The 18,587-nt window shown below is 39.7% G+C and overlaps 1 protein-coding gene and 1 long non-coding RNA gene across 2 annotated transcripts in view; one reads left to right on the top strand and one right to left on the bottom strand.

The window, feature by feature from the left end:
- Nucleotides 1–8,760, top strand: part of LOC109320239 — a 21,367-nt gene extending 12,607 nt beyond the window's left edge. The window contains exons 3-4 of the long non-coding RNA XR_002103755.1: nt 1,520–1,531; nt 8,354–8,760. This is a non-coding gene — a long non-coding RNA (uncharacterized LOC109320239). The remainder of the gene's footprint in view (nt 1–1,519; nt 1,532–8,353) is intronic.
- LOC109320238 (puromycin-sensitive aminopeptidase) overlaps nt 1–18,587 on the bottom strand; it is a 67,005-nt gene that overhangs the window by 21,553 nt on the left and 26,865 nt on the right. The window contains exons 4-13 of the mRNA XM_019550242.1: nt 17,056–17,177; nt 16,062–16,169; nt 14,162–14,362; nt 13,589–13,685; nt 13,449–13,482; nt 11,830–11,944; nt 8,856–9,020; nt 7,290–7,394; nt 6,806–6,866; nt 5,260–5,369 (exon numbers count right to left, since the gene is read on the bottom strand). Coding sequence (XP_019405787.1) covers nt 5,260–5,369; nt 6,806–6,866; nt 7,290–7,394; nt 8,856–9,020; nt 11,830–11,944; nt 13,449–13,482; nt 13,589–13,685; nt 14,162–14,362; nt 16,062–16,169; nt 17,056–17,177 — 1,118 coding nt within the window. The remainder of the gene's footprint in view (nt 1–5,259; nt 5,370–6,805; nt 6,867–7,289; nt 7,395–8,855; nt 9,021–11,829; nt 11,945–13,448; nt 13,483–13,588; nt 13,686–14,161; nt 14,363–16,061; nt 16,170–17,055; nt 17,178–18,587) is intronic.

Consider the following 18,587-nt stretch of genomic DNA (forward strand, 5'->3'; position numbering starts at 1 on the left):
GCAGCAGAGATCACCTCCCCACCCAGCAGCACCTGGTGAACGGGGCTTAAGTACCAGGAGCTGAGGTGTGTAGGGAAGCCATGGGGGGGCAGGCAGGGGATGGAGCTGGCAGGGATTCCCCCATACTTCCTCCCTGCATCTCCAGCTCCCCTCCTCCACCCCTACTTACCAGCTCTGAGTCCAGCCAGCTCCCTGCTGCAGCCACCAGGGACTGTCCGAATCACTGAAGCTCTCCAAATCTTTTCCGAAGATTCAGAGAGTTTTGAATTGATTCAAACCTTTTAATTGGTTCCCTGATTCGATTTGGAAATTCAGCCACCAAATCTCCGCCAAATTGAATCAGCACCCGAAACTTCATGCAACCCTAATATTTAAGCTCCATTCTTAAGAATTGCCTCCAGCTGTCCCTTACTAATGAACTCCCCTCTCCTACCCCAAATGAAGTTCTCAGCTTGTTCTATATCCTCAGGCAAGAGAATGTGGAAGGAAGGCAGCTGAAATTCAAATGTGTCCAGTACCTATATGAATATTTTAAATATTTAATGAGAATGCACAAGGCCATTTGCCAGAGACTCCCCTACTCTAAAACTGACACACTGTAACCATGGGGGGAGGGAGGGGAAAAGAAGACTTATCCACAGTCTTTAATCTAATCCACTTGAAACAAATAATACAGCTTGCATATGGTAACCATTAGGAGTGTGTGAGGCGGGCCGTATTCGATTCGGAATCAGCCTGATTTGGGAGACAGCGATTTGATTCAGTGATTCAGATCACTGTCCCGATCTGATTCAGCTGAATCTGAAGTTTCGATGCTGATTCAGAGACGCAGCGATTCAGCCAGACACAGCTTTAAATGTTTTTCTACACACCTTGATGTACCAGGCGTGACTTGTGAACGCTGAGATGGTGGGGTAGACAGAGCGTCCCACAGGAATGTGGGGCCCCCCCCCTGCATGCTCAGCAGTGGATCTGGAAGTACTTCTGATCTACTTCCAGGTCCGCACCCTTCCTCTCCCCCAGCTCAGCAATCAGCTGCGGGGGGAACCCAAGAACCCCCTCCAACCCATGGGACACAAGTCACCAAGCCGGGAGGAGGGTCCCCCATGCGCTCCACAGCAGACCTGGAAGTGGACCGGAAGTGCTTCTGGTCCACTTCTGGGTCCACTGCTGAGCATCTAGGGGACCACACCCCACATGCTCCCATGGGATGCTCCATCCACCCCACCATCTGTGTTCACAAGCCGCCTGGTACCTTGAGGTATATAAAAAACATTTAAAACTGTGTCTATGTCCAAATCATTGAATCTCTCCGAATCTATCTGGAGGGTTCCGATTCAATTCGGCAAAATTAAAGGGTCTCTTGATTCAATTCAGATTTAGAGATTCAGTTGCCAAATTGGACTGAATCTCCGCCAAATCGAATCAGTGAACGAAGCTTCATACGGCCCTAGTAACCACTGATACTGCCCAATTCTGTAAAGCAACTGAAGCTTAGAGTCAGACAAAAGATGAAAAGAAGCAAAGAAAAGTGTTAGTTTTTGGAAAATCAGGCACAAGAGAATCCAATTATGGCAATGATGAAAACTCCCAAATAAAAGGGAAGCAGATTTTTGGTGCTTAGAAGGCCTATACAAAAAAAAAACAAACAAACCCAACTAGGCTCAGGAAGCTATTTTCTATTTACTCTAATTAACAGGAACTCTAATTAACAGGAACAATGGAATTCATATGCATGAAAGATTGCCAATTACTGTAATACAAAGGTTAGATTAAATGGTTGGAAGAAACAGTATTATTTATATACCATATTTTACAGGTGAACGTCCAAGATAGAGAGACAATAAAAGTATTAACCCTAATATAGAGAAATGGATAGTAAAAGGAGAAGACAGCTCTGCAGAGTGTGAAAAGGATATGAAGCTTTCAGAGGCTTGAGGATTGACAAACCTATTAAATAGATGTGAGTTCTAAAGACAGAACACGCTCACTAAAATGCATTCAGGAGTACAGTCCAATTTCTATTACATTCAGCCAAACCTCTTCTACTGAGAAAGCTACACTAATAAACAGCTTCCTGCCTATGTGAAGTACTGGCTTCTCTCCTACTAGAGCTTGGGTATATTAGCTACATAGTGTGGGTTCTTAAAGTCTGTCACAGCCAGGCAACTTGTGACAGCATTTTTTCCAAGCTTTGCTAATTCTTTAGGGACCCTAATTCATCCATGAAAAACTTGAGCCATGTTATTCTCAATTCATTCATCATACTATCTTTTATATTACTTGGAATTACGCTTTGCTATGTAATAACCTATATTTCTGAAGAATGGAAATCTGGGTTCAAACTTGCAGAAAGCAAAAACAAAGAAGTCTGGAATGCCTGGCAATGACCAACAGGGTGCTTTGAGTGCTCAGAAACAGTTTCTCTAAATGTTAATCAAAACTAAATTCCACTTTTTTCACTTAAATGTACTTCTAAAGAGGGAAGCACAGAACTTGGAAAGTGTGTTCAAGGACCATTAGAAATAATGTAAGAACTGACAAATTCTGTAGTCTTTCACCTAGAGATTGTAGCCTAGGGCACATGATGTAAGTGACAATTTTTCCGATTATGTTCAAGAGGGAGATACGTCACAGTCGCTTCTATCCCCTTTGTTTTTGTACAATTGTACAAACTTATCTGCACAACTCAGCAAAGCAGTAGCGTGGGGTTGGGGAGATAAGTTTATATATAAGAAACTGTTGATCCTCTAGATCATTGTGTACATGTACGTTTAGTCAGACGCCTGATGAACCCATTTGTTGCTGACAAGGCCAATTTGAGAGCAACACAACTTGTTACAAGTTTCACAGATCCGTATGTTGTCCCAGTTAAAGTCCAAATTTACAGCATGGTGCTTTCTTCTTTCTTTCTTTGCTTCTGTCCCCTGGATCAAAGCCACTTCATGTTGAGCTGCATCCAGTGCCATATGTTCCCTCCAGACCAGCTGGGATCCTGCATGGTCCTCCCAGCTTTCTGCATCTAGGTTGGATGACTTTATATCGTTTTTGCACACATTGTGGTACCGCCATAGAAGGCAACCCTGGTTTCTAGGGTTGTCTTAAATCTCACTATACAAAATATTCTTGGGGGTATGGACTTCTCCCATTCTCTTTTCATGGCTGATCTATCACAACCTCCTCTTCTCGATAGTGATTTCAAAGTGTGTCAGTCCTGCACACACTAATACTTCTGTGTTTGGTAGTCGGTCTTCCCACTTTATTTTCAGGATTTTGTGCAGACATGTCACTTGACTAGTACTTGGCAGCTTTGGTATCAAGAGGGCAGCAGGAAGCAGAGCAGCTGTTTGAACAGTCATGGAGAAAAGCCCAGACTGTTCAAACAGCTGGGGCAGCAAGGTCCCTTCATGGGTCCCCAAGAGTGTGTCCCTAAGGGAGCTTTCAGAGAGCCATCCACTCTCCCTTGGTAGAGGGAAGAAGAATGGGGGACTGTGGAATACTAGGGATACCCATCCTGCCACACAACTGATCAGATGTTACACATGGTGCTAGAAAACAACAAAGTTGCTCTCTGAAACAGCCAATAGATTGTCACAAAAATACTATGTTTTTTCTGCCACAAATTGCTTAAATGTCTGCTTGTTGACTTTCTGTGCCAGGAAAAAGGTGTTTTGTAATATCTATCCATGGCCTGAGTCATGAATATTCCAGTATACATGGATTTTAATGAAAAAGAATTCAGAAGAAAAATATGAGGGGGAACAGATAGATAATTTATAAAATGCTAACATGTATGGCTTGATTGAGCTACTATTAAAAGATACAGTACCATAAAAAACCTATGTGCATAAAAGTGTTTATGGCTATGTACTTTGCTTCTTTGTAGTGTATTCTTAAAAAAGGAATATCTCCTGAAAGGGAGTTTAAGCTGTAGGACAATTTCCTTAAGGAAGAGGAACCTCATTGTTTGATTTACTTAACATCTGACTGGACAAAGTCAAGAAAATATAGCACAGAAGTAACCCCACACTGATAATTTGATTACATCTAATTCTTATGATCCACTTGCTCAGAAAATAATTTGCAAGTTCCATAGTCCTATTACAATATTCCTCATGTATATCAGGTAAGATAAACTATTCTATTATATCAGAGAGAATCAGAGATTAAGAGCCCAATTTATATTTCATTTTTTAAAAACAGAAACTTCAAATTTCATACTAGGGTCTAGTATGAAATTTGAAGTTTCTGTTCTTAAAAGATTAAACACTTCATCTTACGGATTCTCTCTGAATACTTACAATATTGAGATAAGGTACTGAGAAGATGAAAAATGAAAATGAACACAAATGACATCAGAAAACCTGGGGGTGGATGAGTCTTCTGGATGTTACATTGTAAAACAGGTCTACCATGGTAGTTCATTAAACTCTTTCTGGTGTTCCTTCTTGAACACTAGTTTTAGCACCTGTATTAACCATTATTCCCTTAATGCTAAAAGGCATAGATTATTTCAAGAAGGTCAGAGTATCAGTGAAACATCTATAGCCTTATCTATAAACTTCTCTTGAGGAACCTAAGTACAATGGTCATACAGTCCTGTAACATCATTCATTCAGGTGCAACATTGCTGAAACCTCCTCCAGTGTTCTAGGCTAACTTGCAGACTGGCTGGCTTTGACATATATGAAAAAAGAGAGATGAATTATTTGCTAATGAAATTCCCCCTTTATAATGTACTAACTACACTCAGCATTGTAGACAGGGACAAACATCCTTCCCCTAAGCAAAGCTGGCCAAGAGCCTTTAATCCACAGCTCAACAAGGAAGTTTGAGGGTCATGAAATCTGGCAGGCTCATGTAATTAAACTGGAGTGAGAAGTGAGACACCTGGTAAGAGAAGCTGAGTCAGGTATTCTCTCCCCAGTATGTAATGGGAACTCAGAAGGAAAAAAGGATAATGTATGTTAGTGTGCTCCAAGCATATAAGTGGGTACACATCAGGGGAAAGACCACCAATACCATTGCTTTGTGGGGTCTTGATTTAATTGCATTACCATTCTGTCAAAAGGAGATTTTGTTACAGAACTCCTTCCTAAACAGGGTGCAAAGTTTTTAAATAACTCAGTACTACTAAATGTGATCTGGAAAACTCCAAGGTAATTTTTTTTTCTAAGTGACAAGAAATGTGGGGTAAACACTACTGTGAAAGACATACCAACACCTATAACAACGGTCTATTTTTGTTATCAAACTTACCTGCTCGGCTTCCACGTAGATGAGTGGAAAACCCATTTGCTTGGTCCATGTATTCATCACAGCAGCAATAGGCTTACCACTGGCTTTCTCCAGGCTTTCCCAAAGGTCCTCTGAAGAAGAGAAGTCATCAGTTAAGGTTTTCCCCCTTCCCCCCCAATACACACACACACACACACACACACACACACACCCATGTAAATCTAATGCATGTAAGTAGATATTAGAGGTGTGCAAAATGGACCATATTTGATTTGGATTCGGCCTGAATCGGGGACAGCAATTCGATTTGTTGATTTGGATCACTGTCCCGATTCTATTTGGCCGGATCTGAAGATTCAATGCTGATTCGGAGAATCAACAATTCAGCCATAGATACAGCTTTAAATATTTTGTCTACATACTCATGAACGCTGTGATGGTGGGGTGGATGGAGCTTCCTACAGGAGCAGGGGAGGGCCCCCCACATGCTTGGCAGTGAACCCGGAAGTGGACTGGAAGTATTTCCAGTCCACTGCTGAGCACGCTGGGGAGCCCCCCATGCTCCTGTGAGACACTCCATCCACCCCAGCATTTCAGCATTCACAAGCTGCCTGGTACCTTGAGGTATGTAGAAAAAATATTTAAAAGCTGTCTGTCTCTGAATCCTTCCAATTCGATTCAGAGAGATTAAAGGGTCTCCTGATTTGATTCGGATTCAGAGATTCAGCCACCAAATCAGACTGAATCTCCACCAAATTGAATCGAGGACCAAAGCTTCACACAGCCCTAGTAGATACAGCCAAGGACGTTATGTGGGTACCATCGGGTGTCTTATTTGTTTTATTTTAATTTAAATCTTGCAAGAAAATTAAACTGGTTTGTTAGTGTTCTAAAGAGCTTCCTTTGTGTTACAGTTCTCAAAAATGGTTTGAATTAAGTATTAAAACATCCAGAACTCCAACAAGTTTCAAAACAAATGCACCCCCTCCCAACACACTTTCAGGCATTATGCCCAGAGCTTGACTGAACATCTGGATCACTCTTACCAAAGGACAAGAGCCCCTTATTTTATTTTGGCATTTTAGATTTGAAATAGAGTAAATTATTACACAGAATGAATGCCAGGATATACTGGACATGACCTTGCTTGAGCTGTTTAATCCCACATGTGATCACTTCCACAAATGGAAAATAAAAAAAACTTTAATGATCAAATTATCAACTTACTGTGGAAAAAAGCAGCTCATTAGAAAGAGCCAGCATGAAATTTCTGATTTAGACTATTCCACAAGCATTGCTTTTAGGAAGGGAGAGAAGGAGGGTAAAATACAGCCCCTTCAGATCACTGTAGCCATGTATTGTAAAGGTTAGAGCAAAGGACTGGGAGAAAGCCAAGAGGATACTGGGCTCTAATCCAGGCTGAGCTACTAACTCATTGTGTGACCTCAGGGACATGTTGCCTGACCTCCTTGCATCAGCTGGGGAACTGGGTATTTAAAGATATTACTGAAAACTGAATGCTCCAAAGCTAAGCTTCCCGAGTAAAGTATACATAATTGCTGATTACCTGTAGCTGCGTTCTTCTGTTGGAACTTGGTTAAGTACAAATTCATTCCTTTCCGAAAATCCTGAGAACATACAATTAATTGTGTAATTGCACCAGAATGGAGGCTATCACTCTCCACCCACTGTAGCATGCATTTCCAAGGAACCAGCCAAGGATTCCTAGCTTCATCTTACAGGTCACTCCCTTATTTCATGATGCTATGCAGTAAGATTGCCTGAGGCATTGCTGATAGGCAGCTTTCGAGCTCTAAATTCATGTCGAATATTTAAAGAATCATGTTTTGTATTTTCTATATTACTTTCTTTTTTAATTTATTATGTCCACATTTCTTCCTGAAGTGAATTAGGACTCCCAAAATGAATGGATACATTTCAGAACATAAATATTCAGTAACTATAAATCAAAGCCCATACATCTGCTTTCAGCTATTCCAAGGTTCTAACAATTTGTATTAAAATTAATTATAAATGTTGTACATTTATACCTCATCTCCAATGTAGTCATGCAGCATTCGGATTACAGATGCTCCTTTGCTATAAGAAATAGCATCAAATATTTCATCTACTTCAGACGGATGACCAACACTAACCTGGATACAAAGTGCAATTTTAGTTTAGTTGCCCACAATTCCAGTTCAAATGAGCAGAACAGAAATATCCACATCAGTTGAAACTAAAGGTATTTGCTTTGTTAAGGAGTTAACTATTTTGTTATTTAATAGGATACATGAACCTCTTCTGTCATTAACCTATCCCCATATCTGAATCTCTCATTAAGCCTTCTTAATGCGCCTCTTCAACCTGACCAGTTCACAGATGGCAGGGCTAGGATTGGTTAGTAAGGTCAAAATTTCCCTGTGGTTAGCCATCAGCATCAATAAAACAAGCCTTGAATACCTTTCCCAGTCTTCTGGCGATCACAGATTACACCCAGAACAGCCATGAATTTGCCTTAATTGGATCTAGCTGCCCCAAAAAACAAAAATAATGGAAAAACTGTTGCTGATAAGGCCGTTGGGAAAATAAACTTGTAAGGGCACCACCCTGGGGGTAAAAGCAGTACTCCACAAATATCCAGAATTCATTTTTATGCAAAGCAGGGTCAGCTATTACATTAATCATGTCTTTAAGTAGCAAGGCGTTTGGCTGAGCACTTGAAACACTATGACACATAATGAAGAGACTAGACTCCATATATCAATCAGACCCAATAGCTACTACCTCAATTGTAGAAATAATAAACGTTAAACAGGCTAATTTTAAGTAAAAGGTATTCGTGCAAAAAAGTGTATATAAACAAAAGTGCCAGAACAGCACCCCCAGGGTTTACATTCCTACCTGTTAGTAAAAGAGGTCCAGAATAAATGGTGACAACCCAAATTTCTTGATTCTATGCTTCAAAGCCCTGACTTGAGAAGGACCATATCTAAGAATTACAGGGAGGTTACCTTCTTTCAGCATATTTTTACCCTCATTGCTAAGATTCAAGATGGGTAGCAACAATTCCTTCTAATGCAAGAAAATACCAAGTAGAAAGCTAAGTAGGAAGGACTGGAACACGTTACCCAAAGAAGTGGTGGAATCTCCATCACTGGAGGTTTGTAACACCTAGCTAGACAAAGCCTGGGGTGGGATGACACAATTGGAGCTAGTTCTGCTTTGAGCAAAGGTTTGGACTAGATGACCTCCTGAGGTCTTTTCCAACCCTAATTTTCTGTGATTCTATGATTCTTTTCCCTTTGGCCAGAGAAAAGCCACGAGTTGATAAGTTTTGTTGCTGCTTTCCCAGATTTGATCCAGCTGTTCAGAAAAGTATAATGGTTCTAAAACCACCATTTTAAAATCCCTGAGCCACAGACTCCTTATATACTAGTTTTATAAGAAGAGTCTTATTAACAAAAAAAAAAATCACCAGGTATTAAAAGCAGTCAAAGATTTTCCTTTACTTTATGAATGCCTGTGTACAGTTCACTTTTTGGCTAGCATGGGAAGGCTCTTTCCCAGAATTCTAGTCTAAAGCAAAACAAAAATACCAACATCAGGAAACTCACCTCAATGGGATGACTGTTATCCAAGGCATCAAGCTCTTGAGCACGTGTGTAATCAGCAGAAACAAACTGAGTCCAGATATCATACTCTGGGAAACAGTGGTCTACACACAGATACTCAATCCAGGAAGCAAATCCTTCATTCAGCCACAGATGGGTCCACCACTCCTGGAAGGACGAGACAGGAATACAATTATAAAATAATCATTACTATCATTTATTTAAACTACCTTCTACATCTTCAAAATTTTATAAATATTTGTGGACAGAATTAACCCTACTACAGAAGATTCTACCTAGCAACTGTCTGCTAGGCAAGATGCTCTTTCAAAAGCTCAAGGAAGACAGGGGTACTGCAGCTAGTACCAATTTGGAAGCAGAGCCACTGAGTCAAAAGAAGTGGGGACTGATGAAGTTCTAAGTGGCAGGTAAGGCTGTCGTTCAGTAAAATGACTGAATCATAGGGTACCCAGAAAATGATGCTAACTAAAGAAAAGCCTCTATCAGTCATAGTTACAGAAGTCTTTATATTAATAGTATACTTAAGTTCAAATAAAAAAAGAGTCTAGTTACCTGAGAAAGAGGGAGTACTGCGTTTTAGATACTGAATGCCTGAAATGTAATTTTTTCCAAAAAGAAGTTCAAAGTATTTAATTATTATACCTACCGGCAATATTTGCCTTTTACAATAAAATACAGGTAGATAAAAGTCCCTCTCCCTCACCCACTGCTAAAAGAGAAACTGTTCAACTGTACAGTGTGGGAGATAAAGAAACTGACTATATCCAAAAGTTGCCTTTGAGAGAAAAAAGCTCCCCCCTTTTTGCCTTGGTAGTCATGTTTCTCTCTGCTTTTAAAATGAGAACTAGGTGAATTCAGACAAATGTGTGATTTCCTATATTCCTTTTAGGGGGAGAAATTTAAAAAGGATGCAGAGTCAACCCAACAGATGTGCAACTACAAAATACTATCACTTCCCTGTTATGAATAAATCAGATCATTTGGAGGGGAAATTCAATAAGGAGTAATTGTTACTGAAAATCACCACAGATAAGCCCAAAGTTTTATTTTTAGAGTGGAGGCCATCCAATTTTTTCCTCGGGTTCTGACTATATCTATTGCCAAGACAAATCTCCATGGCATAAATGCAGGACTAGTTCTAAAGGATTAATGCAACTGTGAAAAATGAAAAACATTCAAATTGTGCCTTAAAAATTCCCAAGACATCAGTGGGTTTTTTCTGAATTAATTTTATAAAGTCTAAATGAGTCACAACCTACAGCTACACACAGCTCCCCAACCCCAATGAAAACCAAAAGTTAAGGGTTGAGAGAAGTCTAGTCTTCCTGCTCAAGCACCACCCACTTAGTTCCTAAGATTTTTCCTTTCTAATTAATTTAACATAGGTGTTAAAGAAGTGGCATTGGAGGGCTGCACTGTCTGTTAAGATCCAATACTGGCACACTGTAAGCATGACTGATACTTCCTGTAGTGAAAATACCTTTACTCCAAAGTGTGCAGCAAGTTACCCATGTCAGACACACGGGCAAAACATTCAGGCAAGCATTTAATGGAGTGGGAAATAGAAAGACTGTTCTGCATCACAGAATGCTATTCAATTTAAAATGGGAACATAAGAAGAAAAAAGGTTTATGAAAGGCATAAAGCTTCAAAAGGGGAAGAAAAGGCTACTATGATAGAAAACTTTAAAAAAAAAAAACTCATAAATTATACTGCTTTGCTAAATGCTCTCCTGCAGTGGTTTCATGGGCCACTGGTGGTTCCTCCAAAGTACTTTTTGGTGGTCAAGAGTTGGTAGGTCACATGATTCTCTCTCATCATTTCCATAAAAAACTAAAAATACATATCCCTTCTAAGTCTACTTTTCCATATAAATGCTCACTGTTGTTGCAACAGGGATGATGCTTAGTCTCTAACGGGAGGAATCCTGTGCAGAGAAGGGGCCATATGATTTTTGATTAAGATGCATGCCACACTGTGGAAAAGTTTAAGAACCCCTTGCTTTACTGCAGCCTCTGTTTTAGTGATATACAGATTTACCTGCTATCCAAATCAATCTCTCTATTTTGGCAGCCTAAAAGCCCCAGCAAGGAAGCTTTGTTGGCTCCAGAAACTGCATTCCTTTCACCACAGTGTTTCTAGGTCAATTACCAAATACACTATGCTTCTGGCAACACAAATAGCTTTTCAACATTTAATGTATTTGGCTTCCAAGCCCCCATTTGCAGGGCATTTTTTTCTTGGGGGGGCGCGCAAAGGAGAGTGAGAGCAGGGGCAGGGTGGCTAAAAGCAGTGTCAGATCCGATCAGCAGGACTGGCAGAAGCCATTTGTCAGAAGCAGAAACTTCAACAAAAATATGGCTTTCAGGTTTGTAGGCACAGTGGGGAATGTATTAGCAACTTTCAACTCTGCTGGCTCACCTGTGCTTTTATTCTCACCATTCCTTCAGCTTCAGCCATTCTGGAGACCAGTTCCCCATGGATCCAAAATACTCTGTGAGCTACTATTAGACAACTTTTTATTTAGTAGACTATAATAATATAGTCCCCATGTTGCAAACTGAGAAACCTGCTTAGTATGAAAAGATGCTGATAAGACAGTGAACCATCCCTACCTGAAAGTAAAATGATGATTTATCTCCTTAAGAATAATCTAATACGGTGGCTTAATTCATTTCCATGGAAACCTAATGTTCAACTCCCATTGCCTGACCACACACACAATCAACTTAACATTTCATTCACATCCAAAGGAACTAGACCTTAAAAAAAAAAATCAGCATTTTCTTCTTTATGCACCTATTTTTCAGGGGATTTTGGAAAAACACTTAAAATCCAATTTGGAAGATAACATTCCTATTCGCTTTTACATGATACAAGCAGCAGCCTTTACAATAACTAACCATGCTTACTAGGAAAATGACCAATAAATTAAATAGTCAAAAATATTAGATACCATGGTCACAAGGTTTCCAAACCACTGATGAGCAAGTTCATGTCCCACAACCAGAGCAACCCATTGGCGGGATGAAGAACAGGAATTTTTGGGATCAATAAGAAGCGCAGTCTCCCTGTATTTAAGGAATAAAGAGAGACAAATTGAGCAGTACATGTTTGGGGGAGCGAGAATATGATTAAGACAGACTGAATCATCTAAGCAAACTACAAATATCATCACTTCAACTGAAAAAAAACAAAGCTACTTTAGCTTGCACACAAAACAGTTGTTTTAAAATTTTATGGCTTTTGGGTTGTTTTGGAGCAATACTTCAACACATGCAAGAAGTCAAGCACAAAAACCCCAGATGAGAGAAAGAAACTTTATCCAAAATGAAATAGTCTAACTATATGACTAGACAGTGAGGGAAAGCGGTCTCACCTTGACTTCAATTTACTTCCACACTGCATGGAGTATGCAAAGCAAGCCATCTTTCCCTCCTTCATCCCAGAAGGAGTCAGCTTTTCCATGTGCACAGTTAATTAGCTGCATTGCAATTTCCACCTTAGATGCATGTTTCTATCCACAGAAACATCTGGACACACACATCCACACACACAGCATTCATTAAAACTCTCTAAATTGATTACAAGTCAAAGGTCATTTACAAACACCATGTCATAACCAGAGCCGGGGGGAGGGAGGGTGTCAAGCAGGAGGGATTTCTGAACTCCTGCAACTGGGAGGGAACTCTCTCGAATTAAATACAGATTGAAACTGCAGACTATTTCAATCTCCAGTCAATAACAATGTGCAAGCAGTGGGCCCAACTGAATATAAGGAAACAATGCAGTGCTGGAATTGTCTTTCAAAATTTGACTCACCAAGGGCAAATAATTTTTTCCACAGAGTAAAATACCAGCTCTCATCAGCATGGCAGTGAGCAGGCAAGTAACATTTTTGTTTGGGCTGGTAAATCCTTGTGACAATTTTGTAAGGCCAAATTAAAGGGGTAAATTTAAAACCAGAACACCTCCCCACCCCCTGAAATCTCTATTCAAAAGAAAAATCAAAATGAGAACAAATAAAGAGTCCCATGTTGTAGAAGACTGAAAAGGAAGAATCTTCTAACAACCAAAAAGATACGAGTATGAAGGAAAAGGTGTGAAATTTTGTTCATTTGATCAAGAAACTGGAAATGGAAGGCAAAATAAAGTTTTAAAATTATTCAACCCATATTTGTACTGTGCTTGCAGAAATTTACCAACTTTGCTAGTAGACTTAAAATAAGAAACATTTCTCCAAGCCACGTAACTAACTATGGAATTGTTGGGGAAGAGAGAGGGAGGGGGGAGGATTCAGCCAGGAAAACTCTTTCTTTTGCAGAAATTACTGTGTTGTCAGAGGCTTTAAAATCTTATACTGCTGGACAAAAAAAATCTTAACAGATCATTCTTGCCCTCCTCAGATTTATATAATAATATAAAAGTAAAGTTACCCAAGACTGAAATTAGAGTTGGAGGAAGTTACTTAAGCTTACTTTGGGCAAAGCCCAAACATTACAACTCCCTAAAATTAATCCAATTACCTCCAAAATTAGCGAACAAAGGGGGAAAGACAGTATTTTAACAGCATACCTATAAGTAACAAGGCCCCAGTTCTCCATGGCACCTTTATAAAATAAATACAAAGGTTTATTGATATTGATACACACCTTCCTAAACATTTAAAATTCAAATAAATCAATACAGTTCATCAATAAAGTTAGTTACTTTACCAGCAGCAAAGTCTGCAATAGCTATGAGATCAATTTTAGGAAGAGGGTAAGGAACACTGAAGTAGTCCTTATAAAAAGGCAGAGTTTTAGCAGCAACCTATGAAAAAAAATGAAACGAGAAACTCGGTAAATACTGAGTTAACTTGTAGTAATAGGCCAAAACTGTTTTTTTTCCCCTAATGTGGCTAGAAGAACCCTAGAAAACACCACATGCTGGCTTCTTTCCCAGAAGTCTCATTACCAAAAGGCAGGACTGCTATGAAGTCTTAACACCAACATTTGGAAGTATCTAATCCTCCCCCAGCTCCTACATTTCAATTGATATTTGCTACCTTATACTACGTACGAGATGATAATGCCAAATCACCTCAAAACTGTTTAGAAGTACATTTGTCATCACTTAAGTTTAATTTTTCTGTGATTAATATTTCAGCTTAATAAGTTTCTCCAAGTCACTAGGCAAAACCAAACTAACACAATAACAAAGTCTGCAACAACTCCATCTAGCCTTCTCTACCAAATTTAGGGGCTGTACAAAAAAAATAATAATAACATCAGTGTGAATGCATTTACCTCTAATGCAAACTTTCCTTGTTCTGCTTTGCTAACAGGAGTGTAAACACGTACTAAGACACCATCAAGCGACCTGGTCTCTACAAAGTCATATTCTCCCACCACGAATGCTACTAGGTAGGTTGACATTATAGGGGTTTGAGCAAACTTCACTTCCACCAGATTTTCATCATCAGGGTACGGCTTCCGGTCTATGACGTTCTTTTCAACAAAATAAAAGGAAAACTAGTTCAAGTTTCACAGGAAGTGACACTGGATTACATAAATTTGGCTAGTTATTGCTCCATTATTAGGAATATGTACTTTTAACACTTTAAACCTTTAAAGACAAACAAGCAAACAAACAAAAATACCTATCGATACAATCACCGTGCAATTTTAAAAAGTCACCATATTTTCAGTTCCCCTTCAGCGAACAAGCCAGGGGGGAAAAAAACATGTTTGGTTTTTTGTTTTTTTTAAATTTATCCTATACATCAGGGGTGTGCTATCTTTTCCAGCTGTGGACCAGAATGACCCACCTGAGGTCAAATGTGGGTAGGCACTAGGAGGACCCTCACCTCCCCCCGCCTCCACAGCTGGTGCTCGTCTCCATGATAGCCTAAGGAAAGTGACGGCAGTTGAAGGTCCTCCCCACTCCCCCCATACTGCTGAATGCCAACAAAGGCCCACATCTGCAAGCTAGATCAAATCTTTGCATGGGCCACATCTGGCCTGCAGGGCATAGGTTGTGGACCCCTGCTATACATCATACATCCTATTATAGCACATAGGAAAAGCTCCTCAAGAGAACCTATTAGTTCCTAAACTTCCAATTTCCCCAGAGCGGTAACAGAATCCACGCCTATGGAGTCAGTGTCCTCCCACCCCAAAAAGTATTCAAAGAATAATTTTTTCTTCAAATTTTTAATTAACGACCGTCAGATCAGTGGGCAAAACTGTATTATGTACTAGGCAGCTTGGTGCCATATGAACAGAAGAAACCAGTCTGGATTGAAAGTGATCTTTACTGGCAACTGGAGTTAAAATTATCCCAGTGACAGGAGTCTGTAGGATAAAAGAGAATTGTGATTTCTCAGCTAGTACACTTCAGTAGAGGTGCAGAGATAGACATTACGAGCAATCAGCTTTTTTTGGCCTGTGTAGCCGATAATGTTGCCAATAAATGCCATGTGCATGTGTGCAGCCACAGCATGAACACAGCCAAGAATACAGCCCAGCAGCTTGGAGAGCCTCCTGTTGGTAAGTCTGTGGGGCGGAAGGGGTGTGAGGAAGGTGCAGATTGGGCTCCCCCACCACAGTGAGGGAGTGGGGTGGGGCAGGCACCACCCAGCCCCCACACCCTTTCCTCTCCACAGACTTACCAGCTGGACAGTTGCATTTTGGCAATTAAATTGGTATCAGCCAATATGGCTGGTTAATAATCAGCCATCAGTATAAGCCATAAAAAATTTTTTTTTTTATCTGTGCACCCCTAGACTTTAGGAATATTCACATCGTAATAAAAATAGGGATGCTGAAGATACCATTTTGTATGTGCTACGACTCATTTATGTTATGTCTAAACTCCACTGAAAAGCTCTCCAAGGCAGAGTGTGTTTACACAGATACATAAACAAGCAAAGAGTTTGTTTTTTACAATCACTCCTTTAATCAAGTGGCACGTCATGTCTTATGCAAACTTATTTTAATAGACAATACTCTGTGCCACCCATGTTTAGTTTCCAAACTACCATCTCCTCTTAACATATCTGTCTCAAAAAAATGTCATCAAGTACAGCTGTTTAGCAATGACTAACAACACGTTCCTATGAATGGAAATGTCAGCAAAACCTGTCACTAGCAAACAAAACTGCTACATACAAAATTTAGTTCATTTACTTGCGCATTAAGCACTTACCATATTTGACAAAGCTACTCTGTCTTTAGGGACGACCAATGAGATATCAAATGTCGCCTTAATAGCAGGTTCATCCCAGCAAGGAAAGGCTCTGCGAGCATCAGTAGCCTGAAGGAAATAAGAGCATTAACTAAACAAATCTTTCACAGAGAGATTACGACAATAAAGCATGCACAACTGCTGTTTGTTCTACATATAAGTAGTCAGGCAAATTATGGCTGGTCACTGCTGTAAGATGTTTCCCTGTTCATCTCCCCTGACTCTTGGGGATTAGCACACTTCACTCTCAGCTTTAACTGATTTCATTCTTGGGGTCAAAATGAAACTGAAAAATGCCCCTGGCTCTGCTATTTCACACCAAGATATATTCCATTGTATTCAATAAAAGGCAAAGTGTTCTATATTTCTGTTTCTGTAAGAGACGAAGTAGACTGTTAAAGCATAGTATAAAAATCTTTCCTAATGTCTAGTTATATAACCCTTGAGACAAAAAGCTGGCTCACACTGCAGAGGCCATTAGAATATTGGTAGCAAATAAGGGCATCCTACTAAAAGATTAACTTGTTTTGTGAAGGCAGTTTACACAGAAATATTTAGTCCAAATATGCTAGAGGAGCTGTTTTTAATACTGCAGCTGTTACACATACACATATACTAGGTACTATACATAGGCAGGATCCTTGACTAAGGAATTTGCAACAGCCTGCATTTGTTGACCTTCAGGTCTCAGTACAAAGGGTTTGTTTCTTTGTTTTTTGTTGTTTGGGGGGGGGTTTTGGGGAGGGGAGGGCAAGACAGGGGCCATAGAGGGAATGGTGTTTTTAAAACTACCAGCAGCCATTTTGCTTAGAGCTAGAAGCCAACCCCCCCCTCCAACCCCCGATGGATCCTAGAAACCCAGCAACAAGTACAAAGAGATGAAACTAGGAAACTATAATCAAGTCTTTTCCTATGTTAGGGATAATACTTGCTGAAAGAAGAATATAGACCATACCTCAAACTGAGTGACAGCAGCATAGCGTGTCTCTCCAGAAGGGGTGGTGTATTTACTTCGATAAAAACCTTTCATTTTATCATTTAGCTCTCCAACAAAGTCTATCTTTAATGTCCCGGTCCCTGTGACAGAAACAGATTAGACACTGTCAGCTAGATGTGCCAAAGAAAATGTTTATTTGGTCTAGAGACCTTCAGACCATGCTACTCAATTGGCCCACTGCCCTAAATAACTTTTCCCTCCAATTTATTTTTACCCATCACTCTCTTGCCAACATCCCTCAAACACCTTCCCTACCCCCCAGGGACAATGTGACACACAACATGGCTCAAAGGCAACTAAGTGATACAAAGCTCTAGCAGGCATGGACATCTAGCACTCTGACTAGTACAGTGTCTGTGACACTACCTTGGACTCATTCTCCTTCTGCTAACGTTTCTTTATTGTAACCTGGCACGGCTTTGTATTTCTGTGCAACTGAAAGGCAAGAGTCTGTATGCTCACAAAGCATTTTCAGATATTATATACATTATGTATGTGTACATGTGCACACAGAGTGCCTAAATAATTATCACCATCACCTGATGAATACCTAATACAAAAGTCAAAATGGAGCTCTGTCTGCTTTCTAGCTTTTAATTCAATTAGATCCAGGATTAAGTCTGCCCTTGGTATTACAATACAAAGGGGAAACCTGATCTTGATAAGAAAGGCATTGTTCCAATAACCTATAGAATGTAGCACAGTAATATTTGCAGCGACTTATAAATTTTATATATTTGAACAAAGAGTAAACACCTGCTTTTTTCAAACCAGAGGCATATTCCAATCCAAAATAAACAAGTAAAAAAATAGATTACCTCCAAGCAAACAAAACTTCAAGGAGTTTGCGTATTTGAAGCATAGAAAGCAATACAGTAATTCTTAGTCAGCTTAGTTCTTTCTGGTTAACAAAAGAACAGATCAACAGCATCTAACATAAACAGCTCCTGAGCCTTACTCCCAATGGTAGGCAGATAATTAGAAATCACCTCAACTGCTTAGGAGCAAACTTCACTATTACTGAAACAAACCACACTCTAAAATATGTTCATTTAATTCAATGTGATTTTATCATTCAAGCTTTTTACTGATCATATCAGTGATTTTATCAGCAGCCATTCTTTATAAAGTAGGTCTCAAGTCAAGTGAGGCATTGTCTGCTATCACACTTTATTTTGGCAATCTAGCTACCAATACGATTATAATGGAGAATCAAAGTAATAACTAAGAAGTGAATAGAGAGACTGTAATCATTAAGACACTGTTCAGTCAGAATGGTTCATTTAAAATACATTCTTTGTCAAAGCCAAATGGATTTCTGACAAAAAAACTCCTAAGAAAACCGCCTTTAACACCAATTTTATGAACTACTCTCAATCTGATACATTTAAATAACAAATTACCAAGTACAGGCAGTCCTCGACTTTACAACACAATTAGTTCCTGACAACTACGTCTTAAGTCAAAATGTTGTAACTCGGGACCGATTT

This window comes from Crocodylus porosus, unplaced genomic scaffold, assembly GCF_001723895.1.
Source record: "Crocodylus porosus isolate Cpor-Errol unplaced genomic scaffold, CroPor_comp1, whole genome shotgun sequence".
Lineage (NCBI taxonomy): Eukaryota > Metazoa > Chordata > Crocodylia > Crocodylidae > Crocodylus > Crocodylus porosus.